The sequence below is a fragment of the Grammomys surdaster genome, unplaced genomic scaffold (genome assembly GCF_004785775.1).
Source record: "Grammomys surdaster isolate TR1022 unplaced genomic scaffold, NIH_TR_1.0 133, whole genome shotgun sequence".
Classification (NCBI taxonomy): domain Eukaryota; kingdom Metazoa; phylum Chordata; class Mammalia; order Rodentia; family Muridae; genus Grammomys; species Grammomys surdaster.
This window is the reverse complement of record NW_021604591.1, coordinates 4224451-4252095: the sequence shown is the minus strand read 5'-3', so window position 1 is coordinate 4252095 and position 27645 is coordinate 4224451. Positions and strand designations below refer to the sequence as shown.

The 27645-nt window shown below is 41.8% G+C and overlaps 1 protein-coding gene and 1 long non-coding RNA gene across 2 annotated transcripts; one reads left to right on the top strand and one right to left on the bottom strand.

The window, feature by feature from the left end:
* Positions 1 to 9603: 9603 nt before the first annotated feature.
* Pole4 (DNA polymerase epsilon 4, accessory subunit) lies at positions 9604 to 16881 on the bottom strand. The gene is made up of 4 exons (XM_028762346.1): positions 16636 to 16881; positions 16103 to 16187; positions 15611 to 15652; positions 9604 to 12406 (listed from the first exon to the last, which is right to left on the bottom strand). The coding sequence occupies exons 1-4, from the start codon at positions 16849 to 16851 to the stop codon at positions 12393 to 12395; spliced, it is 357 nt and encodes a 118-aa protein (XP_028618179.1). The 5' UTR covers positions 16852 to 16881; the 3' UTR covers positions 9604 to 12392.
* A 3739-nt stretch (positions 16882 to 20620) lies between these two features.
* On the top strand, positions 20621 to 22977 carry LOC114616940. Its single transcript, XR_003710710.1, has 2 exons — positions 20621 to 20774; positions 21961 to 22977. It is a non-coding gene; the product is annotated as an uncharacterized LOC114616940 (long non-coding RNA).
* The last annotated feature ends 4668 nt before the right edge of the window (positions 22978 to 27645 follow it).

Sequence of the window (27645 nt, the reverse complement as noted above, 5' to 3'; positions counted from 1 at the left end):
CTAACCAAGACACTCAAGTAGAATACTTTGTTAATATAAGAGGGAGGGAAATATTCATTTTTTAAAATGGGCATTAGAGAAGAAAGTCCATATTGCATACTATACACTCTCCTCAACCAAACACAGTATTAGTTCCTTCAGATCAGCATGTATTATTTCATTTATTTGTTTTTTTTTTTTGAGACAGGGTCTCTTATAGCCCAGGTTGGTCTCAAAGTCCACTATGTAGCCTCAGCTGGCCTAGAATTCCTAATTCTCTTACCTTTCAAGAGCTGGGATGACAGGCATGTACCTTGGAGGCAGCACGCTGTCTCTTGAAGACCCTTATAAACTTCAGCACCTGGGTGGCACCCTGCATAAATAAATAATTCTGTTCTCAGAAGCCATAGGTCATTAAACAAAAATCCCAGTGTGGAATACCACCAAGTGAGTTGCTAGCCAGGGAGATCTCAGAGGCTCTCAAAACAATGGCAGTTGCAGGCGGTGGTGCTGCACACCTTTAATCTCAGCACTCAGGAGGCAGAGACAGGTGAGTTTCTGTGAGCTAGAGGCTAGCCTGGTCTACACAGTGAGTTTCAGAACAGCCAAAGCTACATATAGAAACTCTTATCTAAATAAATAAATAAATAAATAAGGAGGTTATTGTCATTGCTCTCGATCACTTATCAGAACAAGATAATAAGGCCCCACTGCTAAAGCTACCACATACTCTGGAAACACACAGATAAATCAAGTTGGAACTGCAGCTTCCTCCCTCTGACTAGCATTTATAGTACTGGAAAGTGTTATGCAGGCTGCTGGGACATTAGCAGTCTTACCTAGCTGCAGACCAGGATACTATAGTGTATTGCCTTTTAACTACCCCATTTTAATGTTCCAGGAATGGGCCACCTTACTAGCCCCTGCCTACAGAGTATTGGATCCGTGAGTGAAAAACACAGACATATACATGTAGCTCAATTTCAACCTGTTTTATTGGCTCAATTGCTGGGCACTTCTAATCTCCCATGTCTAGAGAGTCCTTCCCAATACTCTTAACTCAGCACCTCTTAATCTGCCTTTAGATTAGTGTCCCAGTTACCTTCTCCTTGTTCAACAACTCAAAACTGCACTCAGCTTAGTTGTGTTTCTAGTCTCCTGCCTAGGGAAGCCGCCTGTGACCACTCTGCCTGAGATCTCACATGGCTGCTCCCCTTTTCTCCCTCTGAAGCATGGTGAAATCTCCTTCTTCTTCTTCTTGCATCTCTTAGCCTCCTCCAGGGACCCAGAAGTCCCACCTCTTTCCTTCTGCCCAGATTGGTCCCTGGCATCTTTATTGATTGATCAAGAACCAACTAGCGTACAGGGCCTTAGCATCAGAACCAGTCCCTACAGGATACTACTATACAGACCTCCCAGACAAGATGTTCCCACAAGTGCGATAGTGGTTATGAGTGTTTGGGGAGTAACCAATCCCTATTGGGTTGGATATGAGGCCTTTTTCTTGGGAACAAATATATACCTAGTACCATAAACTGTTTGAAAGTCCATAGCAGAAGGGACCACAGACCCTAGGGGAGAACTTATTATGCTAAGTAGACATGGTGTTAAACTGCTTTCTACCTCTTGGCCAGAAAAGTTTCTTTCTCCAATGGCCGACAGGACTGAGAATAAGGGACTACTGAGTACTCAGCCCTAAACAGGACCTTTATATCACACCTTTCAAGGCCCAGTAGTCTACACAAAAGAGGGGATAGAAAGATTCTAAGACTTAAAGTACAAGGTGCTGTGAAATATTGTATATCTTCTGGATACAATATAGCCCATTTGGCAATGGATACATCGCAGGTGTGGTGACTGCACAAAACCTACACACACACACACACACACACACACACACACGAACACACACACACAAAGAAAAATAATTAAAATAGTTAGGCAATGGTGGCACATCTCTATAATCCCAGCACTCAGGAGGCAGAGATATGCAGATCTCTATGAGTTCCAGGCCAGCCTGGCCTACAGAATGAGTTTCAGGGCAGCTAGGGCTACACAGAGAAATCCTGTCAAGAAGAAGAGAGAAGGGAGAAGGGAGAAAGAAGAAAGGAGGAGGAGGAAGAGGAGGAAGATGAGGAAGAAGAAGAAGAGGAGAAAGAAGAGGAAGAGAAGGAGGTGGGAGACTACTTAGGAAAGGGGGAGCTACAGGGGTGGGAGTAGAAGAGAGGATAATGGGTTTGAGCACATATATTGTATATATGCAAAAAACTGTCAAAAATTAAATTTTTTAAAGTTAAAAAATTTAAAATTAAAATTTTGAAATGATTATGACTGACTAAAGCCACTTTGTAGTTATGATGATCTTTACATAAAGAGCCACGGAAATGCTAAAGGATGCTTGTCCTGGTTAACCTTGATCCTATTTCACTCAACCTAGAGTCATCTGAGAAGAGAAGCCTCAGCTGAGAAACTGCCAGGATCAGACTGACATTAGGTGTGACTGTGGTAGATTACTTTGGTAAATTAACTAACGTGAGGGTTCAGCTCACTGTGGGCAGAGCCATCCTTAGGCAGGTAGCCCTGGGCAGGATAAAAAACTGCCTAAGCATGAGCCTGGGGCAAGCCAGCAAACAGCATTTGTCCCACGGTTTCTTTCTGTTTCAGGTTCTTCTTTGACTTCCCTTTATGATTGATTGTGACCTGGAAACAAGAGGAAATAAAAACCCTTTTCCTCCTCTAAGTTGTTTTTGGTCCAAGAACAAAACAACAAAGGAAGCAAACTAGAATTGACCTAAAGACATATTTGCCTCTCTAAAAAGATAGAATTCTTCTAATATTTCAAATTCAAAACAAAAATATTGCAACTAACTTTCAAATTAAAAGAATGAAATAAAAAGATCTCCTCAAGAAAACCAAGTTTCTAAGAGAAAGGAGGGAGATCCCGAGATAGAGAACTCTGAACCAATAGTTAGAAAAGATAAGAGAAAAATGCCTTAAATTTGAGCTGCTCAGAGTTACTTAGCATGAAGTGAGAACATCAGATCCCTGGTTCTAACACAGAGAAAGAACCAGGCAGGTTGCAATTTCTTCTAACCTTTCTTATGAGATGCTCTTTTTAAACACATAGGGTTTAGTGCAGGTGGTTGTATGAACAGGGACCGGATTTGATCCCCAGCAAAGTAGAAACGTTGGGAGCAGCCTGTGATCCCAGGGTGTGAAGAGTAGAAATTCAAGGTCATCCTGAGCTACACTGCAGTTTCAAGGCCAAGCTGGGATACATGAGACCTTATCTCAAAATGCTGTATTGAGAATGGAGAGATTGCTCAGTGGTTAGAGCAAACTGCACTTCTAGAAGATGGGAGTTTGATTCTCAGCCCATGTCAGGCAGCTCACAACCAATACCGATAACTCTTTTGATTTTTTTTTTTTTGGAGAGTCAAAAGGCAGGTTTATTTGGGGACAGCTTTTGGGTGAGTAACTAAAGAACTAGGCCAAGGAAATCATGCGGACAGGGAGATGGGTGGAGGGGAGAAGGAGAGAGAACACATGCACACAGGGAGAGGGGAAAGGAGAGGGAGGGAGGAAGGGAAGGAAGGAGGGAGGGAGGGACAGACAGACAGACAGACAGACAGAGAGACTCTAACTCTTTAGCTCCATGGGAACCCACCCGACACTTCTGGCCTCCTCAGGCAAATAACCTTATGTGCACAGACACAAACATGCATATACTTGGTGTTTTATGAAAAAAGCCAACAGATAGATGATCATTAAGCTTTATATAATGTTAGCATCAGGTTTTGGTAATTTACTCTTTCCTCCATGTATCTCTACTGAGTACTCCCAGCCAGACACAGAAACACACGATCCCTCTGGCCCATTGGCCCATGAATGACAGACACTAAGAAAGCAGAGCACAGGAGAAGCTGACAAGGGAAGTCCTGCTTTTCCAACAGCCTTAAAGAGACATGCAAAAATTAGGGGAGTCCTGGGAACCCAAGTGCCTCATTTAAGTCATTCCACCAGCAGAGCTGAACACATGTAAAAATTAGTCATCAGACTTTAAAATATGTATGTGGTGGGCCTGGGACAAAGTATTTGTATAACACATTTGATAAATGCAAATTAAAGCCACAGTGAGATGCTGTTAGCCATGAGAGTGACTAAATGTTTCTTTTATTTTTCAAAAGCCAGCTCACTTTTATTCAGTAATAAAACATGCAGCAGGGACCAGGCAAGAGCTTCCATCAACACATCACTATACAGAACACAGATGTGGGGGCAGGCGAGAGCAAACTCGTGAGATTGAGATCAGCAGAGAAGAAAGCCAAGCCAGATGCTGACGCTACAGTGACCAGCACCATTTACTGGAGTATTCACAGATTTGTCACGATGACAGGACCTGTGCAGGTATTTGTCACTATGGCTCTATCTATGCAGGCCACCAAAGTTCTTAGCTTAAGACAGCTCATGTTTCTTGACTCATTGTCCCCTGTATCTTCAAAACCAGGAAGCTAAGAAAGGCCTTTTCCCCTTGAAGCTGAGGCAGGTTGGAGGCCAGTCTTGTCTATAGGAGTTGTTTCACAACAGCCAGTGCTGCAGAGAGAAGTGGGGTGGGGGTTGAGGGAGAAAGGCCTTTTCTTCCATGCTTTGAATTTGACCTGCTTTTCTACTCTTGGTCAGAAGAAAGGTCTGCTTTTAAGAGATCGTGTATTATTAGAGCCTGCTGAGACAGTCCATGATAATCCACTTTAAAGTCAATTGACTAGTCAACCTAAATTAGATCTACATTTTTTTTTACCTATAATGTGACATCCCAGGCCTGATACCAGGAGGAGGTCTAATGACATTTGATATTCTACATGCATTTTACACCATGACCTAGCACTCAAAGTTGAAAGGAAACAAAAATTAAAATATCCTTATTGAATGCAATACTAACTTTATTACCTTTTGAGACAGGGTCTCACTTTGTAGACCAACTGGCCTTAAACTCGGAGATGTGCCTGCCTGTGTCTCATGAAAACTGGGAGTAAAGGCACGTGGCACTATGCCTGGCTCAATACTACTACTTTTTTAACTCATGTGCATTGCTTTTGTAACTTTATGAGCGTTTTGCCTACATGTATATATACACACCACATATGTGCCTGGTGCCTACAGAGATCATGAAAGAACGGCAGATTCCCTAGAACTAAAGTTAAAAGTGGTTGTGAGCTACCATGTGGGTACTGGGAACTGGGAACCAACTCAGGTCTTCTGCAAGAGCAACAAATGTCCTTAACCACTGAGCCAACTCTCCAGCACCATATGAGATGGTTCTATCTACCTAATTTTCTTTCTTTCTTCTTTTTGTTTTATTGGAGATGGGGAGGGGTTTAGGGACAGGGTTTCTCTGTGTATCCCTGGCTGTCCTGGAACTCACTCTGAAGACCAGGCTGGCTTCAAACTCAAGAGATCTGCCTGCACCTGCCTCCTGAGTCCTGGGATCAAAGGTATGTGCCCCTAGGCCCAGAAAATTTTCAAATATATTAACTCATATTTTTCTGTGAGCATCTAACATCCTTTCTGTTTATATTTTGAAAGAATACACCAACATTAAGGAATTTTTATTTTTTTCAGGAAATGCTAAAAAATAAACGTAAAAGTACCTGCTGCAGGAGCATGAGGAACAGAGGTCAGATCTCCAGTGCCCATGTTGGTGCTGGGTGGGCTAGCAACCCATCAATCATCCCAGCACAGAGGCAGAGATGGGGCTCTGGGGACTCTCTAACCAAATTAGGAAGCTCTGGGTATAACTTAGAGACCCTACCTCAATAAAGTGGCACAACTGAGGAAGACAGCCAACATCAAACTCTGGCTTACACACACATGTGAACATGCATGCACAACACACACACACACACACACATACACAAGAAAAAATACCAACATTAGCCTTGTTGTATAAAGAAAGGCTGATGACATATACTTATTAACCTCTCCCACTATTGGCTAAAACTTACTTTTTTAACTTTCTCTTCAATAAAAGTAAGTGTGCACTTTCAATATTTGTAGTATCACGGCATTGGTGGGTCTATGTAACATTCAAAATTATATGCAATTACAGACTTAACTAATCATAGGCAAAAATACAAACCAGGCTGGAGAACAGGCTACAGGGTATTTGACCAGCATTAGTCGGGACTGCAGATGTGATTAAAAACAAAACAAAGAAAACAAGGGCCAGTGTAGAGGGTGGTTCTAATGCTTTGATCAGGAATCTGTGTTTACTATTTACTGAGGGTCCTTGACCCCAATCAGATTCTGATCTATCAATAAAGATACCAATAGACAATGACTAAGCACAGGGTGGAACACTGAGAGAGAGAGTCAGAAGACTGGAGGAGAGAAGGGGATGCAGCAGCAGAGGAGATAAAGCCAACCTGCCATGTGAGATTTCCGGTAAGTGGCCAGTGGCTATTTTCCCAGCCGGGTTTGACTGAAGTTCTGACTGGATCTGTCTGAAAGGTTAGATAAAGCAAAATGATCCGGAATCAGCAGCAATCCTAAAGCTGTTCTAGAAGCAAGTCTCTGGACAGCATCAGGAAGCAGGGGACTGGAACAGCACGTCAGTTCAGCATCTTTGAGGATGAATCTTGTCAAAGTTGTACATTCTGTAATATATGAATCTCACAACCAAAATTTTAGAACCATTAAGACTTTTGTATGGATTGTACAGGATGCACAGAATGCCCAGTCAACTGAGTTAGCCAAAGCATGGTGTATGTGTGTGTGTGTGTGTGTGTGTGTGTGTGTGTGTGTGTGTGTGTGCGTGTGTGTTTTCTATTCGTGGATCCGAGATAGCTCCTGTGCAGGTGAGTGCATGTGACCACCCAGGAAGACAAAGTGGTATAGACAATATGGCACCCCATGTGGAAGGCGAGAATCCACTATTGATTTAAGAAATTCTCAGATGGATTACACACACATCATGATATAATTTAAGGGGGGTGAGAGGAGGACTGGTTTCTCAGTGAGCAGAACCGAGTCACGTGGTTCCATCCCGACCTGAAGGAGACAGTGAGAAGCAAACTGAGGTGTCTGCCTCCAGCCACCAGATAAATAACAGATAGAGATTTATGAGTCTGATTTAATTGTTTTTTTTTCTTTTTTTTTTTTAATGCTTTTTTATAGCATGTTTTACAAGGGGAGGGGGTAAGAAGGGCAAGGTGGTGGAAAAGTACAAAATCTTCTTGGCCTGGATTTAATTGTTTTTAAGGATAGAAGGGAATATACAGATTTTGCCTGAGCCACATGGAGATTTCGTGCCACAGTTCGAAACTGATACAAAGAGCTTAAGATGAGAAGAGAGCCAGATGGTAGACATAGCAGGTATTAGGCTCCACAGGAGGGAGAAGTTAGGGAAAATGAATGAACAAATGATTTAAAGACATGTAAAAGTCCTGCCAGGAAAATTTCTTGGATCTTTGAACATGGTCAACACAGGATTTCTGGGATTGTCAGCCTAGTATGATAAAAATTAGAGCTTATAAATAGGCTTATACAGTCAGTAAAAGGGAATTTAACTAAAGTTAAATAAAGAGATATATATCTTTATCTGATATATAAATATGGACGCATTCGACCTTAAAAAGTTAGATCGGGGGCTGGAGAGATGGCTCAGCAGTTAAGAGCACTGACTGCTCTTCCAGAGGTCCTGAGTGCAATTCCCAGCAACCACATGGTGGCTCACAACCATCTGCAATGGGGTCTGATGCCCTCTTCTGGTGTGTCCAAAGAGAGCAATGGTGTACTCATATACATAAAATAAATAAATAAATTTTTTTAAAAAAAATTAGATCAGAAGCAGGAAATAGGGAGCCTAGCCTATCTCAGAAACTTAGGCCTTGGGAATTATATAGAGAAAGGGACATACTACAGTATGTACCCACAGAGATATTAATCACCATAGTAGGGAGGATTCAAGTTTATACAGATGTATAAATAATTTAGGCCTTGATCTCATGAAGGTCAGAGCAGGGGACAGTAGAAGCACAGTCTCAACAGATAATATTTGTTTAGATTGCTTTAATTGCTTTGAATTTATTTGATTATCAAAATGAGTACAGTTATGAGTTTGGTGGTTATGTTAAAGTTCCTCTAGGAGAAAGGTCAAACTATTCCCCTAATTGATTCCAGTTACTGGGCCATGGACATGCTATTTTGGGAGAAAGATTCTGTATTTGTCTTGACAGGAAAGGAGAATAGGCTCTGTACACCTTCCACAGTGGTATGGATCAGATATGACAGGGGAAGACCACTGGAAGATTTTGAAAAATTCAAGAAAATCAAACAGGACAGATAACTTGATCTGCTGATTCCTCGACATGGGAACAGCCCAGTAACTGGCGTAGACATAAAAATTGTCTCTAGCAATACTTCAGCTAAAATGAGACAATGAGCCTTATTGGTTATGGAATCCCTAAGATTCTTCGTGCCCTCCTTCATATGGTATGAATAAAGATTATATTTGGTTATTGATAAAATTAAAAAAGACAGTTGTCTTTCACCTGCTCAAACAAGAAGCACAATTTCATCCTTAACTGATCTGCACATCCTGTACAATCTGTACAAAAATCTTAATGGTTCTAAAATTTTGGTTATGAGATTCATATTTTACAGAATGTACAACTTTGACAAGATTCATCCTCAAAGATGCTGAACTGACGTGCTGTTCCAGTCCCCTGCTTCCTGATGCTGTCCAGAGACTTGCTTCTAGAACAGCTTTAGGATTGCTGCTGATTCCAGATCATTTTGCTTCATCCAACCTTTCAGACAGGTCCAGTAAGAACTTCAGTCAAGCCCTGAGCCTTCTAAGCATACAGAGACTGGATAATAGATGCTAAAGCTAGTCTTCTTAAGTCTAACCAATTTTCTAATTTTCCTACCCCTCCCCAACCCATTAAAAAATTTCTCATTGACCCTAATCAGGAGGAAGAAGCTATGGAGAGTTGTCAGCCCGATTCCTTGGGTTTCGGTGTCTGGTTATGGTTATTTTACAAATTAGATAGGTTGTCATGTTAAGGGATTATTTGGGAATTGTCATAATTTTGAACATGGAGGAAATAGATGGGATGGATAGCTAAATATTCTTGAACAAAACATTATGTAGCCATAATCTTACACAGGTAGAAATCTTTGTAATTGATCCACAATTGAAGTTACAATTTCTTACATTGGTATAGAATTTATATATGGACATAGAATTAAGGTTTTCATTGGTATGAATCTGTATATTGATACAAAATTTGAAATTAATATTGTTATCCTTAGGCATTGTACCTATGAAACTCATTTAAGAATAAAATGAGTTTATTTCAAATTAAGAGCCAGATAGTAAGTTCCTGGTTAGGTTAGATTCTAATTTAGTTTGTTTGTTTGCTTGTTTTTCGAGACAGGGTTTCTCTGTATAGCCCTGGCTGTCCTGGAACTCACTCTGTAGACCAGGCTGGCCTCGAACTCAGAAATCTGCCTGCCTCTGCCTCCCAAGTGCTGGGATTAAAGGCGTGTGCCACCACTGCCCTGCTCTAATTTAATTATAATAAAGTACTTTAAATTTACTCAAATAGAAATGGCTAAAAGTAGTCATGGTTTAACAGTTCAGTACACTTTATTCAGATATATAGACAATCTTCAAAAACATCAGAAATCCAGAATATGACATTTAATGTTATTTCATTATTAAGGTTCATTTGACAATGTGACATGTCTGCTGCTGACAGATTCCTCATTCTCCTTCAAAGAATTGAGCATCTTCACCTCCAGACAAGGGTGCTTATTGTGGCAAGATAGCTACAGGTCAGAAATTGCCTATTTCATCTGCAGACAAAATACTGTCTGGAGAAAAGGACACACTATGTGGGATAGTTGACTACTAAGCTCTACCAAGACAGGGTAAGCTAGTCCTTCATATATTCTCCTTTACAAAGGTCTGTTAGATGATCCTGGGCCAGAAGATTGAACACAGATGCTCTTATGTTGAAAGAAATTAGGGGGCTATTCAGGCAGTCATCAGTCTCTACAATTTAAGTTTTAGAAGCTATGTTTGATGCTTCCTATATACTCAGGTAATATTTAACTCATTCCCAGATTTCTGACAAGATTGAAGACTAATTATAGTCCCATAAGCAAACCTAAAATAAAAGTTGTTAAACATTAAAGATGATACAGAAGTAAAAACATGGTTTTCAGATGGTGTTACAGGCTAAAATCTAAACATAATTCAGGGACAGAATTATACTCTTTAAGTTAGGAATGATGGCACAGTACTTTATTGAATTGACAAATATGATCGACTAGATGCTAACTGTATATCATACTCTGCAATTTACATGATTGTTATGGTTCTGCTCAATTTATGTCTAAGAATTTGGTTGTTTTTAAATTGGACAGAAAAGATGAGATGTAGAGGGTGGTTCTGATGCTTTCATCAAGAATCTGTTTACTGACACTGAAGGTCCTTGCCCCCAGTTGGATTTTGATCTATCAATATAGATGCCAATAGCCAATGACTGAGCACTGGGTGGGACACTAGAGTTGCGCAGGTAGGACACAGAGAATCAGAAGACTGGAGAAGAGAATGTAGTAGTGGAGGAGATAAAGCCAACCAGTCATATAAGATTTCAGGTTAAGTGGCTACTGGCCACTTCCCCGACTGGGCCTAGGGTAATAGGGGAAGATTTAAGAGTGCCTAGTCACTGAGTTAGCCAAGGCATTTTAAGAATAACTGGTGCACATGTGTTTTCTATTTAGGGATCCGAATTAGCTCCTGGGTATGTGCATGCATGCGACCATCCAGGAACACAAAGCAATGCAGACAAAACTCCAGCTATAGGTCAGCAAGATGGCTCAACAAGAAAAGGAACCTGCTCCCACAATGTGGCATACCCATAGGCACAGGCACAGACTCACAATTAAATAAAGAGACAGACTGACAAACCAACAAGGGAACAGGCAAGATGGATCAGCAGATAAAGTCACTTGCTGCCCAATGATTTGAAAGTAGGTCTCCCCATATGTAAACACACACAAATTAAAAACAAAACTAAGACACTTCAAGAAAGACTGAGGAGACTCTAGAAGCAAAAACAATTTAATGCTCTGGATTAGATCTCAAACCAAAGGATATTAATGGAAAAAAAGTGAACTCAAATAAAAACTGGAACCCAATGAATAAGCCATAAATGTCAGTTCCTGGTAACCCTGAAATGTCCGTCTTGGGAGGACTTGGTAAGCAAGACCTAAAACCACTTTTCTACAAATCTAGTATTTTTCTGCAAGTTTATTTTTAACATATTACAGGACTGAATCTATTATTCTAGAGGAAAGATCATGCAGATTCTGTATCCTAAGAGATCTATGCTGCAGAATACTGTCGGAAGCTCTAGCCAGGGCTTTCTGCTGCTTTCCTGAAGCACTACATTCTAAGTACTCCAAGTACACTGCCCACACCTCACAAAAACAAAGAAATCAATTAGCCTGGCATGAGATGAGAAAAGGAAAGGAAGTTATGTTCCATGTGCATGGTGTTCCAGGCTGAGAACACTGTTACAAAGTTCTGGAGGCCAATGATGGGGATGGTTGTGCAACACTCTGAATATATTCAATCTCACTGAGCAACACACTGAAAAGCAGTTAAAATGGGAAGCTTTATATTATATATATTTCACAACTTAAAGGAAAGGGTACAAATACATATCATAGCATAGATAAAATTTAAATAACATTATCTAAATTTTGTCATACACAAGACTCATGTGAATCCATTCACAGGAAAATGTTCAAAATCTCACTACATATACCTATGAGTAGTTTTTTAAAAAGCCACTGAACTTTACAGTTTGAATTGAATATGACACATGAATTATACTTCAATAAAACTGTTGGGACCACATCGATTGGACTCCTAAGGAGAAAAGGTTTCCCATATATTATCGATCCACATTCCAATGCCATGCTGAGAGAGACAAATAAAAAGACTGACTTGGGATGGTTGGTAGAAAGATGAGGAAGGTCTGTGCCTGATCACATGGGTTCCAGGTCACAGGGCAAGAGCAAAGGCAATATAAAACACAGGAATGAAGCTAACCAAAGACCTTTATTCTAGTCTTCTGTGCTCATTAAACCACCTATGCAGAACAGTCCTTTCATCTCTGCCCCAAACAGCATCAGCTACATCCAGGCTTGAATTGGAAGACAGACTCAAGTAATGGAAGACTTTGTGGAGAATGTTATCCAAGAGATCTCTGCTTCTTCTATTTTGGGTAAAAGATTAAGAAGATTGTACACATGTGCAGACTCTCTCCAAAGCTGAGGCTTACAGAGGGGAAAGATGACGGAAGCAGCAAAGCTCACAAAATCATCCAGCTCCACAATCAATCCAAAGTGCCTAAAAACAGAAAGAGCAATGTATTAGAACGTGTCTCAGTCTGGGGTAGTGGTACAAACTGGGCAAAGTTAAAGTACACAGGGCCTTGCTGGTAAGAGCAGTTGCAATCTGAGGAGTCTCTATCCAAAGACCCAGGGGAGATGTCATTAGAGAAGGTAGTCTATTGGGAATTAACCCCACCAACGAACAGAATTAGAACTAGAGCTGGAAAAGAGCTAAAGAATTGCTGCACTACTTAATGAACATACAAAACAGGAGAGGCTCTCTAAGCAAAGCATTTATAACTTTAAAAAGGTTTTTTTTTAATTACATGTATAAGTGTGTGTACAATACCCATAAGGACCAGAAGAGGGCATCAGATCCCCCTGAAGCTGGAGTTACAAGAGGTTGTGCATGCTGGAACTGAACTTGGCTCCTCTGCTATAGTATAGAATTAAATACTGATCCATCTCTCCAGTTCCTCTAATCTTTTTTCAGAAAGTCTCAGTTGAGTTTGCGCACCTGAGCTCACAAGTCTGTATGCCCTCCAAGAGTCTACTCAAAAGAGAAAAGGCTTTTTTAAGGGCATAGTCCACAATACAGAACAAAGAGCTACTAGCAGTTGGGCAATTCCAACAACAAAAAAGAATGAATTATCAACATCTCACTGAGCATGTTTATAAACAGAACAAAGATCTGAGCCAAATGCAGATGAGGGTGTAAGAGAGAAGAAGCTACCCCCCACCCTAGGAGAACCAGCAGATGGCGCTAGACCAGTGGTTCTTAGTCTGTGGGTTGTGATCCCTTTGGTAAACTTCTATTTCCAAAAATATTTACATTACAATTCATAAAAGCAGCAAAAGTACAGTTATGAAGTAACAATGAAATAACTTTCTAACTCAGGTCACCACAGCATGAGGAGCTATCTTAGAGGGCCGCAGCATTCGGCAGGTTGAGAAGTACTGTCCTAGACACAGCTACCTGCACTGACAGAAAAAGAAGTGAAAGGAAGGAGCTAATGATCCCCAGGACGCTCAGGCTTCCCTCCCTGCCCCTTACAGCCCTCCCTACATGCAGATGCCAGATTTAAACAGAAATGAAGGAGAAGAAAAAAAAAATCAAAGGACTTTTTTCAAAGAACCAAGAGGCCTATCTGGGAAACCAGAACAGCCTCTGGCAGTCACACTCCTAGGAAGCATTCTCCATTTTGTGATCTGTGGGGCCTCAAGCATGACATCTGCTCCTCTTCACCCTGAAGTGAAGCTGCAAAACAACAACCACCAGCTTCCAAAACGGCCTCATTTTATGTTCACACAGAAGGAAAAGCATTAGACTAAAGGAGCCTTCATAGTAAAAGGAGAGGCCAAAGTTATTTCTTAATCTTATAATAAAGCATAAGTCAGGGGAATAAACATTAGAAAAACCAAACTAGCAATACTTCTAACTAAAAAAATAATAACTTTCTTTGGGGTTTTCTGTTGTTGATTAAGGCAGTAGGTCATTGGCCAAACTAGGCTGGAGCCCCCCTTGAAGCACAAACTGGCCTCAAACTTAAAATCCTGCTGCCTCAGTCTCCCAAAAATTGACACTTACAGGCATGAGTCACCACGCCTAGCAACTTCTGCTTTTGTTGATGGCAAGTCTCTGTTTAGAGCAATGAATAAAACTAAACATATTTTAAAAATAAAATTTCTCAATAATTGAAAATCATACTAAGGGAGGGCAAAGTCACAAAGTAAGGTCAACCTCCAAAGCTATGGTGGCCCTGAAGGCATCTGCCAATCTGAGAGGGCTGAGTGGGGCTGTTTGGCAGGCTGAAGGAGAAAAGAATCAAACTTCAGTCTCTCTAAATGGGAAGATCTAATAACCTCCTTTTAAATGGGAGTCTCAAAATCACTAGAAATAATAATAGTCGATCTATAAATTAAATACTATAGGCTGTCACAAACAATGTAATATTAAACTTTTACAAACCTAATCACATGGCCTTACAAAAATAAACAGAATCAGAAATTTAAATGAAAATAATCTACAGTTGTGGTAGGAGAATTTAACAGGCAATTCTTACTAATAAAATAAGCAAGCAAAACAGAATAGAGTACTTTCTCTTCAAGAATATAAAGAACACCACCAAGGATAACCATATACTGGGCTATAAAGCAAGTTGGGCAACTAATTCAAGTTATTTTTAAGACAAATAGGTGGAAAAACAAAATCTACAACTCAAGAGAATATTCAAAAATCTAGACTTGAAGCAGACACTGGGGAGATATCTTAAAACACATTCAAAGAGAACATCTAAAGAGTGCCATGGGCATAGGTTAACACAGAGAAGCAGAAGAGAGTGAAAAGAGAAGAAAAGATTTTAGAGTCAGGCCAGGTGGCATATGCCTATTTATATATTTATTTACTTGTTATCATTGTTATTACTAGCATTTTGGGGAGGTGATGAAGACTGAAAAGGAATTCAATGTCACTCTCAGCTACACCATGAGAGTTCAAGGCCAACCTGAGCTACGTAAGACCCTGTCTTTAAAGTTAGGAACTGAGGGTGGAGGGATGATTCAGTGATTAAGACCTCTTGCGAATCATCAGGCAGTTGTAAAGCACACTTTTAATCCCAGTACTCTGGAGGCAGAGGCAGGTGGATCTTGGATCTCAGCAAATTTGACGCCAGCCTGGTCTACAGAGTAAATTCCAGATAGCCAGGGCTACACAGAGATACCCTTGTCTCAAACAGAGCAAAAACAAAACAAAAAAGTGCTTGCTGCTCTTCCAGAAGACCTGTTCACAGCATCCAGGTTTAGCAGCTCAACACTACTCTTCTGGTTCCTATGGGAACCTTCATACACTTGCCATATAAACACACAGAAACACACATACACATAAATAAAAATGAAAAGTTACAAATTGTTTCTATTTCTTAACCTTATGAGGGAGCAATATTGATATTTAGAGATGGAGATATAAATAGGATTCGAAATCTAAATCCAAATCTACTGGTAGTTTTTTATACTCCCTCCTTCTTTTAAGCTTCCAATTTCCCTGTAGAATTTCTAATTCCCAAGAATGGAAAATGTTCCTTTTTTTCTATCAAAATAGGAAGCAGGGAGAATCACTGCCATGTATACAAAGGAGGACCACACATCTGTTTTTACAAGGTTTTATAAGGTTTGAAGTTCACATCATCAACAGAGAAATAGTCTGTGCTGACAGTGAACTCACCTTCTAGGAAAGCAAATTCATCCACAGCTTCTATTGCATTATCTGAAATACAAGGTAAAAGGATATTTGATTAGCTCTTGCCATTTGGACATCAGACCCAAAACAGATAATCCACGTAATAGCCAACATGGAATGTCATGCAAATGATATAATTTATAAACTATAACCCTGATGTCCTAAGATTCATCTTTACACTATTAGTTTTTTTAACTGTCTCGCCACAAAAGCCCATGAAAATGCTGTTCGAGGCCTCCTACAATCCTGTCTTATTCCTAAATTCACTTTTCTCTCTAAAGATACTAGAAAGAGAGTTTGGCAGTATAGAAGGGAATGAGAGATAGAGTCCCTAATGGCTTACACACGTGCAAGGGTTACCAGATAGACAAATCAAAACCAAATTTCCTCTTGCTTCAATGATGCCTTGTGAACCAGCTATAAGAAAGCCCAGCCCATAGCTCCCCTGTCCACCCTGAGGTGCCACAGCGACTCTACCCAAATCTCTCCTCTGGAGAGTTTTCCTCTTTCCTTGTTGAGCACAGCAGTAGGCATCTTTTGCAATAGTCTCCACGAACAGTTCCTGAAAAGAAAAAGCAAGCAGAGATTAGTAGATTCTAGCCCACTGAGATGAGCAATCCTGTGTATACGTAGACAAGAAGGGTGAAGGGCGATTCTACCATACAGCAAAGTTCTAGAAGCTAATATTGTACTAAACTTCATGAAAATACTTCTACTATCCCTTTCCATAGCTCCGATCCCCCCGCCCTAATATCTATAAATCCACCCCACTCATTCACTAGGATCCCCTTCAAGTTCTGTGTGAGCCACAGGACCCAAGCAAACTAAAGTTGTGTGGGCCCTCGTGAGGAGTAGAGTGGCTAACAAACTCAAACGGGGCCTACAAGGGCCTTCTGAGGTCTCAGCCAAGTCAGGACAGCAAACCAGGGCCCGTCACGCCCCCTCGCACCACGCCCCCTGAATGCCACGCCCCTTCCCCGACCCAGGCGCCCTTGCTTTCCCGTCCGCACCGCGGCACGCGCCAGGATAAAGATGGCTTCCTGTCCCGCCAGCGTTACGTCAGGGTCTGCCTTCACCAAGGCCTTTACTCTCGCCAGAGGCAGCCTCGAGAGGCGAGCCCCTCCGGGTGCACTCGTCGGGGCTTGGGCCTGCGAGGCTGCTACCTCCCCTCCCGGAGCGTCCTCCTCTCTGGGCGTCCCGCACCCAGCAGCCGCCGCTGCCGCCATGCCCTCCCTAAGCGTGCTGCGCGCGATAGCCGTCTGAGCGCGCGCACGCGATTTCGGCCCTTTTCCCGCGCCGGTTAGAGACCACGCCTCTCCATGTGGGCGTGGCTCCACCCTTGCGAGGCGTGGCGCGCCAGAAACGCCCCCTCTGGCTCTGGTGTCTGGTGTTGCCTTCCGGGCGGCCACAACCCGAAAGCGGCTGGGCGTGGCCTAGCTGAGCCGGAAGTCTGGATGTTTCACCGGAGCCTCTGCAGACTCTCAGAGTTTGACCTGTAGGCCGGCTTGAGGGGTATTCATGGATGTCCCCACAACGCGGCGCCGCCGCGCAGCGCCAGACCAGAGCCGGAGATCGTGTTTTAGGTGGAATGGGACATTTGACCAGTGGGAGGAAACCACTACAAAAATGGAGTGTGGTCGTGGAGAGGCAAGTTGTGGTGTCTGGTTGTTCAAACGTTGGTTGCGCCAGAACACTGATCTCCTTACTCAAAAACAAAAATGTGTTTCTGTAGGAGATATCAACATTAATTGCACAGGGTTTGGATTTTAAAATTCTAGTATGTGGCGTTAGCAAAGCATTGTCGTGACAAGTAACTTTTAAAACACAAAAAGTGATGAGAAAAAAGTAATGTCATTCTTAGAAAACTATTGGATCCTCTAGCTGCTTCCGAACATTATTACTATCTGCCCGTTTTTGCATAGTTATGGAAAATTCCACTGCACCTCCTTGAGAGAATGAGAATGACCTCTGGGTATTAACAAGATAACTGACTGGGTGTGGTGGTACACACCTTTAATAAAAGCACGCGAGTAGCAGAAGCACATCAAGCTCTGTGAAACCAGCCTGGTCTTCAGAGGACGTTCCAAGCCAGCTAGGTCTACATAGTAAGACTCTCTTTAAAATAAAAAATCGCTTTGACCTCACAGACCTCTGGAAAGGATCTCCAAGAAGCCTCTTCTTCCCCCTGCCCTGAGTTCTCATACCATACTGGAGATCTGGCATAGAGGAGCGGCTAATACTTGCAGTAGGCAAGAGAGGTGATTCGGTCTGTAAAGTGTCTGCTGCACATCAAAGACCTGAGTTCAGCTCACCAGCTCAAAAGGCCAGTGTGACATAACTCCTGTAACCTCTACACTAAGAGGGTAGGATTGCTGAAGCTAACCTAACCAAATCAGTGAGCTTGTGAACCTTGGGCCTTTATCCTAACAAATGCACCCAGCACACACCAAATATTTAATATAAGGCATAATAAAAACACTGTGTACCTAGTTAATTGCTTTACATAAATATTAATGTTTAGTCATAATACCTGTACTACTGATGCAGGAAAGTAATTTTATTTACAGCAATGACTAAGCCACAGACTGTTAAGTAGTATACCTGTGGAATAAGGGGAAGCCAAGGGCTCATTGCATTGGATAATAACCTGAAATCATTCACTTCCAGTTTTAAGCAATAAACTTTGACTGGATCTATACACGGAGGACCCACTAGAACAAAATGAGTCCTGGTCAGAATTAAAAGCTCCAGGGGAGGAGAAATGAATTCTATTGTACCAGAGTTTTCCTTAGGACCTTTGTCTTGAGTCCTCTCTACTTTGTACTTAAGAAAAAGAGAAATAAAACATACCAAGAAACTATTTTCATTGCTTGATTGTTCATAGAAATTGATTACACAGATTTCCAGTCTTTTCACCCCAACTTTGAAATGATATAAATCCAATGTAACCTACAAGGATTGCTGCACTGGGCTCCTTCCACCCGCTCCTCCATTTTGAAACACCTCCAGGTCCTTTCTGAACCTGGACCATGTAGACTGTGTCTCTAGTTCTTTCGTTCTGCCCCAAAGCTTTTCTCCACTTCAAATCCCAGGTTCTCTTCCTTGTGGAAACTCCTCTTCTCACCTGTAGTTCCACAGATGAAGTGAAATCAGTCCTACCACTGAACACCTGTCCTTCAGAGTACTGGTCCCAGTAGTAGCACTGAGCCTCTCCCTGTGCAATTTTTTTTCCTGGTTTTTTTTTTTTTAATTAATCAGTATTTGACTCTTCTAGCCCCACCTTCCCCAGATTGAAAACTCCTGAAGGATGGTGGTTTTGTCTAGTTTTGTCCATTGAGTCTCGAGACTATGATAAAGTCCCCAACACTTGGGTATTCAGTAAGTATTTACAGAGTCAATGGATCATTAACAATAGCTCATCTGAAGTTGACATTGCTTCAGAAGGCATGTTAGACTCTTAAGGACAAAAGTAATGAAAATGCCTGCTACGGGTCTGTAGTCATTCCTGCAATCACTGTCTTGGACAACCAATTTTTGCCTGGTGTTATGAGACTGTACCCCAGGCTAGCCTAGAACTGATGACAGTCCTCCTACCTCAGCTTCCCAAGTGATGGAGTTACAGCTCAAGCCTTTGTATTCAGTTTTAAGCAATCATCTTGACATTTGCTTATATATTTTGTTTAACAGAAAGCAAATAAATGTCATAACTAAAAATCTGAAAATCAGAGAGTATAGTGACGCCTTGGTCACATTGTCCCTTTGTTCAGTCTTCTCCTCTACATGAACAGCATTACACGGCCCTGCTTGGAAGGCAGCTTGTCCTGAGCTCTCCTCTGTAGGATCCGCCTGCCCTTGAGATGGTTTATGAGCCACTCTGAGTGGCAATCACAAAGGACCGAAGGCTATCCTAACTCATTCCCAGCAGATTACTTTTCAGTTCAGTGGTCTGGAATATTGGATTTTTTTATTCTCAAGAAATAATGTGAAGAAAGGGAACTGTGGATAGTCTGTAAGAAGAGAGCAGAGGGGAGTGTGAGGTTCAAGCCCTCTTTGTCGATAAGCGAGAGGCACAATAACATGGCAGTCATAAACTAAAGTGATGCGTGGCGCTGAGTATGACAGTGCTGATAGACGGCCACAACTCTGAGGCTAGCCTGATCTACACACTGAATTCTAGAGCAGCCAGTGCTATATAGTGAGACCCGGCCTCAAACAGAACAACAATAAACCTAATATTTGGAAGTGTTTACCAAATAAGCATACATTTAAGAATCATATATTAGTCTTTTACTACTTATAGTTAGAAGCATTTTTAAATATCTTCCTTAATTCATTGGGAATCCCATACAGAATATTTTAAGCACATTCACCCCAAACTCCTGTTAACTCTTTCCAGCTCCACTCTCACCCCAGTATGCCCCAATTTTTTGTCCTCTTTTATTTTGAACTATTTTTCAATGCTAAGTTTAATTTCCAGAGAATATGTAAGTTGTTTGTGTATGTGTGTGTGTATATGAATGTGTGTGTGTGTACTTAAGAGATCAGATGATTGGATTCTCTTAGAACCACTCAACATGGATTCTAGAGATTGAACCTGGGTCTTCTGAGACAAGTGCTCTTAACTGCTGGATCATTTCTCCAGACCCCTCTTAGGAATAGTATTCACAAAGATTAATTTTAACTTTGTTCTCTTTTATGTTGCTTTATTTCAGTTTGGTTTTTGAAAGAGAAGTGGCCTGGAACTAGCGGCAGTCCTCCTATCTCAGCCTCTCAATACACCGATTATAAATGTGCAGCATAACACCCAGCTGAGACTACAAGCTGTTTCACCCATCATAAGCTTGCTAGCTAGACAGAGATAGACTATGAACTTCAGCGTTCTATGAGCTCAACCATGACGGCCTTGGCCTACGTGGAAAGCTTCCACATAAGCTGAGATGAAGCTGGTAACAGGCATCATCAGGAAGTCAGCTTGTGTAACCATCATTCTGTTCACTTGCAGAAGACCAGTAAGAAGCTTCACCACTGGAAGAAGCAGCAGAATTTCCACCTGACTGTCAACATCACACAGATCTTTGGTGAAGCAAAGAAAGATCACTACTTCTAAAATAGTCCTAGCTGCCATCGCTGTGAACAGCAAAATTTGGAGGTGAGAAGAGCTCATAAGGCAGCCAACAATCATGTAGACCAAATATTTAGCAGTAGACCTAAGGAGGAGATGACTGATATGGAACAGCTTTTCTCTTGGGGACCAGAGGAGAGTAGGATTATTGTACATTGTGTTTTATAGAAAGAAAAAAAATGAGAGAGAGTTCTAGAAAAAAGGAGAGCAAAAGGGGAGCTGTAAACAGCAGCAAATCCACACCTAAGACTTGTTTTTGCTTTACATTCAGAATTTGGTCTTCTTGATACGATTCAGTAATTTCCTATGGTGTTAGGAATCCTAGCTCAACTCAGTCTTTCTACTGATTCAGGCTAGTAAGAAGTCATTCTGGTGCAAGCAAGCATAGGGAATAACTTAACCTGGACTCCACTTGACTTGGGCTGTGCACACACAGTTCTGCTAACAATGCATCTAGCAACCTAGGACTCTAACCTGCATGTACACCCCACTTCAAAACGTAGAATAAGTTACTCCTTGCTAACAACTTGGTGATGACTTCCATTTTGTGGTTCATATCTTAGTTATTTTTTATTGTTGTGAGGAGACACTATGACCAAGGAAACTTATAGGGGAAAAAGGGTTATTTGGGACTTGCTTACAGTTTTAGAGGATTACTCCATGACCAGCATGGTGTAGAGTGTGGCAGCTGGCAGGCAGGCTTGGTGCTGGAGCAATATTTAAAAATTTACTTGTTGAGACAACAACCCTGAGAAAGAAAGACAGCCAACAGGAATGACATGGGCTTTTGAAATCTCAAAGCCTAGCACTGGGAATGGGTTACCTCTATTCAAGATATTGGCCAAAGGGCCCCATGGAAACTCCAGAACAACCCAAGTGTGGTGGTTTGAATAGTTATGGCCCCCATAGACTCATGTCTTTGAATGCTTTGGCTAGAGGGAATGGCACTATTAGGAGGTGTGGCCTTGTCAGAGTGAGTGTGGCCTTGTTGGAGGAAGTATGTCACTGTGGGGGCAGGCTTTCCTGTCTCCTGTGCTCAAGTTACACCCAATGACACAGTCTCCTGCTGCTGCCTTCAGATCAAGATGTAAACCTCTCAGCTCTTACTCCAGCACCATGCCTGCCCACACTCTGCCATGTTTCCTGCCATAATATTAATGGACTAAAACTCTGAAACTGTAGGTCAGCCCCAATTAAATGTTTTATTTTCTAGAGTTGCCATGATCATGGTGTTTCTTCACAACAATGGAAATCCTAAAATACCAGGCTACTGCCAAAGCAATTAGCTTCTCTCCACAAACTGACAGCAATGCCCTGTTGCTGAAGACAATACCTGTATAACTCACTGCACGTGGAGAAGTTGAGCCAGTGTCCACCTGGAAACTTCACTTCTACTAAAAGCATTCCTGGTACTAGAATGTACTCTGCATGCTACAAAAAGAAAAAATAAACAGCAATCCAGCTACAAACCCTTGAATCTGCAATGGTGACCTGATCTGCCAAAAAGATACATGGGTAAAATAGTGACATAAAAGTTGTGGTAGTAACTAACCACTATCTGTTTGGAAGTAAAGCCCACTCCGTGAGATAGGACCCATGTCCAACATGGCTCAGGGAACCAAGAACTTGAGGCTAGATATGCCATAGATCTAAAGGAAAATCAAATACTACTACTGTTCTGCTAAGCTATAGCAATGAAATGACTCCTAATGACATTCTTCTATATTCATGGATCATTGTCTGTCACAGCCATCATCAGAGAAGCTTCCTCCTGCAGTAGATGGGAACAAATACAGAGACCCACAGCCAGACAGTGTACAGAGTGAGAAGCCTTGGAACACTCACTCCTGAATAGGATGTCTCCAGCAAACCCCACCTCTCAGGACTCAGGGAACTCTGAAGAAGAGGAGGTGGAAAGAGTGTAAGAGCCAGAAAGGATGACAACATCAAGGAAACACAGCTTTTCAGACACACCAGGACTGATGCACATAAGATCTCACAGATACGATGGCAGCATGCACAGCAGTGGCTCAAGTCTAAGCCACATGGGGTCCCTTCCCAGAAAGGGGAAGTGGTCACAAGTCCCCATCCCTCACCCAGAGGCTATCTCCAATTGACAGCTGATTTTGATTATGTTTTCCCTCCCCCAACTACTCCCAGATCTGTCCCACCTTCTCACTTCCCCAAATCCACACCCTATTCTCTCTCTCATTAGAGAACAATCAGACATTATGGTGGAATAATTTCATTGTGTGTTCAAACCACATTTAAGGGCATGTTAAATGCCCAGGAGCAGAAACACAAAACAAAAAATTTTGGGAGGGCTTTTGTTTCATAATATTTTGTCTGGGCATTTGTTTTATTGTACAGGTCTTTTGCTTATATGTTATGGCTTCTGATTTTGTTTTCATACATTTTCTGTGTGTGTAAATGTGTGTGTCTTGGTACTGTATGTGTTTCTAATGATTTTGCTTTGGCTCTTGTTTTTTGTTTGCTTCTTTGTTTTGTCCTAATATGATTTGTTTGTTTATTTGTATTTTATCTTAATTTTTTTAGAAGCCTGTCTTAGTATTATTTTGCTATGAAGAGACACCATGATCATGGCAACTCTTATAAAAGAAAGAATTTAATTGTGGCCTGGTTATGTTCAGAAGTTTAGGCCATTATTATCATGGCAAGGAAGCAAGGCAGGAAGCATGGCAGCGTGCAGGCAGACATCATGCTGGAGAGGTAGTTGAGAATTCTACACTGGGCCTGGTTTGAGCATTTGAAACCATAGGGCCCACCCCAGTGTCACACTTTCTCTAATAAATATTGCTATAACTATACCAACAAGGTCTCACCTTCAAACCTCTCTTAAGAAGCACCATCTCCAATGACTATCCATTAAACTATTTGAGTCTCTGGGGGCCATTCTAATTCAAACAACCATAATGTCTGACTGTTCTCTAATGAGAGAGAATGGGGTGTAGATTTGGGGAAGTGAGGAGGTAGGGCAGATCTGAGTGGAGTTGAGGGAGGGAAAACATAATCAAAATATATTGTATGAAAAAAATCTACTTCCAATAAAGAAAAAAGAAAGAAACCTCAAAGCCGCCCTAGTGACACATCTCCTTCAATAAGGCCACACTCCCTAATTCTTCCCAAGTGTGAACTAAGACTATAAACACATGAGCCAAGGGGACAGAGGCCTTCAGACTGCCACAGGTGGTCTTTATTTAAACATTCAGTAACTGGAGGAAGGAGGTAAGGCAGCCTGAACCAATTTAGGGAGCACACATGTAATGCAAACTGTGGGGTTTTTTTTACCTTTTAGAGACAAAAATCTCTATCTACCATCATATGTCTATGCAAGATTATAAATTCATATGAGTAAAATCAGATGTATCATGGAAAATGGCAAGCATAATGAAGAAAAGCTTACATAACTTAAGCCTCTTGATCAAAGCAGAAATCCACACATACCTTACCCGTAACAACTAACTCCTCAGCCCGCATCCCATAAAAGGAGACCGCAAACAATAACACTCTGCCCTTGGGTTCTCTAGCTCAAATAGCCTGCTGCGCCTTTGCAGTGTATCCTGTACTGTCTCTTTAAATGAAGCTTCTTCTTGACATCTACAGCACTTTCTCAACACTTTAAAGGTCATGGGAACAGAAAGCAAAAATTATCCTAGTGGATCACTAGTGGGGCAGTAATGAGTGGCATTCCTTTTCCATATCTTGATTCCTGGACCCATGGCTCCTGGCTATAGGAGAAACTATACCATATATTGGATGCTGATTCAAAGCATATAACACCTACTGGAGAGAACCTTGCCCCAACCCTAGGCTGCTGCTACCTAATTGACGCTGTAACCATGTCTTCAAAAGGCCATTCCATATTTCTACTAGGCCAGCTGCTTCAAGATGGTGAGGAATATGGTAAGACCAGTGGATTCCATGATCATGGGCCCACTCTCACATTTCTCAGGCCGTGAAGTGAGCCTTGGTCAAAAGTAATACTATGTAGAATATAATAATAGTAGATAAGGCATTAAGTCCATATATGAACATTATGTGCAAGAAATGCAAATCCATAACCAAAATAAGTATCTACTCTAATAAAAACAAATTGTCCTTTGCACAGAAGAAGTGGTCTAATGTGGTCAACGTGCCACCAGGTTGCTAACTGGTCACATTGAAGGATGGTGTTACATCATGGTGCTCAGTGTTGGACTCTGCTGTTGGCAGACCTGGCACTCAGAAGCACCTGTAGACAGACCAGCCTTGGTGAGTGGAAGTCCACATTGTTGAGCCCATACATAACCCCTATCTGTGCCACCAGAGACACTGCTTTTATGTGCCCATTGGGCAATGACAGGAATGGCTGGGAGACTATCCACTGAACAAGTCATTCTATCTACTTGATTATTGAACTTCTCAGCTGAAGTCACCTTTTGATAAGCATTTACATGGGACACAAGTATCTTCACAGCCTTTGCTTTGGAAAGATCTCTCCACTACTTCTTCCCCAGATTTCTTTCTCACCAATTTTCCAATCATGCTTTTTCCACGTCCCTAACCATCCAGCCAACCAATTGGCTACAGCTCATGATCACTGAACAATCGCACTTCTGGCCATTTCTCCTTCTAAACAAAATGTATGATCATGTGTACTACCCAAAGTTCTGCTCACTGTGAAGATTTCCCTTTACACATGTCTTTCTGCATTGTCCCAGAAAAGGAGCTGTAAGGCTACAGCTATCCACTTCTAGGTGGATAACAGAACATGCAGAATCTGCAGTAGTTCTCCATCCTTAGTCAACCAATCATAGGGTAGAATCCCATAAGGCAATAGGTGCACGCTTGGTATCAGACAGCATTATAACAGGAATAGAAAATGAAAGGCATTGAAGCGACTTCATGTAACTTGCTTACACCTTCAGGACCTGCTCAGGCCCTGCCATGTGTATACCATTTCCATCTGATGATGGGTTGCTGCTATGCACATCCTACTTTATGACTTGGTGAGTCAGATTCACGATGGGCAGCTCAGATCATATGGTAACTTGGTGGCCTGTTGTCATATATTCAGTTCCTACTAGGTCTGGACATGTCATCTTTGCTATTGCTTGTTCCTGTGCTACCCTAGGACTCTGATCTTACACAATGTGAGTTCCACTTTGGCTCTCACTGTGATTTGAGGAAGAACTCTCCTGCCAGGTTTAATTGTAAACAAATTCCCAGTCCTGTTTTATCATCAGCTGGAGAATTACAAAGAGGATACCTGCACTGATTGATGGAAGGGACTGTTTTATAACTATTATTTGTAACTATTTACAGTCCCACCAAACTTGCTTCCCACCGCCCTGTGCACTCTCCCCTCAGCCTCCTGCCACTGATCACGCTCATGCCACCTAACCGCAATGTGAGGTATGCAAAAGAGTTGCAGTAACTCAAATATGTCATTAGAAAGAGTTTCCTAGGCCTGGGACTCTACAGGATAACTTCAACGGATGTTGATGAAAGAAAATGCAACTTAGCCTTTTGGCTGGGGCAAACACCTAGCTGGTCTGCTCCCATGAAGACACCATATCCTGAGCCATCCTAGAGGAACCACTGCACTCAGAGCAGGGGGTAAGAATCCCCTCCCACTACCCTACGACCCAGAGCTACAACTGGGAGCCTGGGACACTCAGGACCCATCAGCCACCGAAACCCAGCCCCTCTGGAATATTACTCCCCTTCCGACCCTCGCTTGATCCTTTCAGCTGAAGCAGACACCTAGCTGGTCTGCTCCTATGAAGACGCTGTATCCTGAGCCATTTTAGAGGAGCCACTCCACTCAGAGCATCGAACACCTAGCCGGTCTGCTCCTGTGAAGACACCATATCCTGAGCCATCCTAGAAGAACCACTGCACTCAGAGCAGCAGAGGAACCACTGCACTCTGAGCAGCAGGATGTCAGGATCTCAGAGGCAGCCTGAGTCCAAGGAGCTCTTCCACCCAGGTGCTCAGGATCACAGGATCACAGGATCACAGAGACATCTGGACTCTGAGGAGTTCTGACACAAGCAAGATAACTGAAAAGACAGACTCCAGTCAGAGACAGTGAGTGTAGGTAGCACTAGAGATAACCAGATGGTGAAAGGCAAGCACAAGAACATAAGCAACAGAAAGCAAAATTACTTGACATCATCAGAACTGAGTTCTCCCACCATGGCAAGTCCTGAATACCCCATCACACTGGAAAAGCAGGATTCAGAATTAAAATCACTTCTCATGATGATGATAGAGGACTTTAAGAAGGACATAAATAACTTCCTTAAAGAAATACAGGAGAACACAGGTAAACAGGTAGAAGCCGTTAAAGAGGAAACATAAAAATCCCTTAAAGAATTGCAAGAAAACACAACCAAACAGGTGAAGGAATTAAACAAAACCATCCAGGATCTAAAAATGGAAGTAGAAACAATAAGTAAATCTCAAAGGGAGACTACCTTGGAGATAGAAAACCTAGGAAAGAGATCAGGAGTCATAGACACAAGCATCACCAACAGAATACAAGAGATAGAAGAGAGAATCTCATGTGCAGAAGATACCATGGAAAACATTGACACAACTATCAAAGAAAATGCAAAATGAAAAAAGTTCCTAATCCAAAATATCCAGGAAATCCAGGATGCAATGAGAAGACCAAACCTAAGGATAATAGGTATAGATGAGAATGAAGATTCCCAACTTAAAGGGCCAGTAAATATCTTCAACAAAATTCTAGAGAAAAACTTCCCGAACCTAAAGAAAAAGATGTTCATGAATATACAAGAAGCCTACAGAACTCCAAACAGACTAGACCAGAAAAGAAATTCCTCCCATCACATAATAATCAAAACATCAAATGTACAAAACAAAGAAA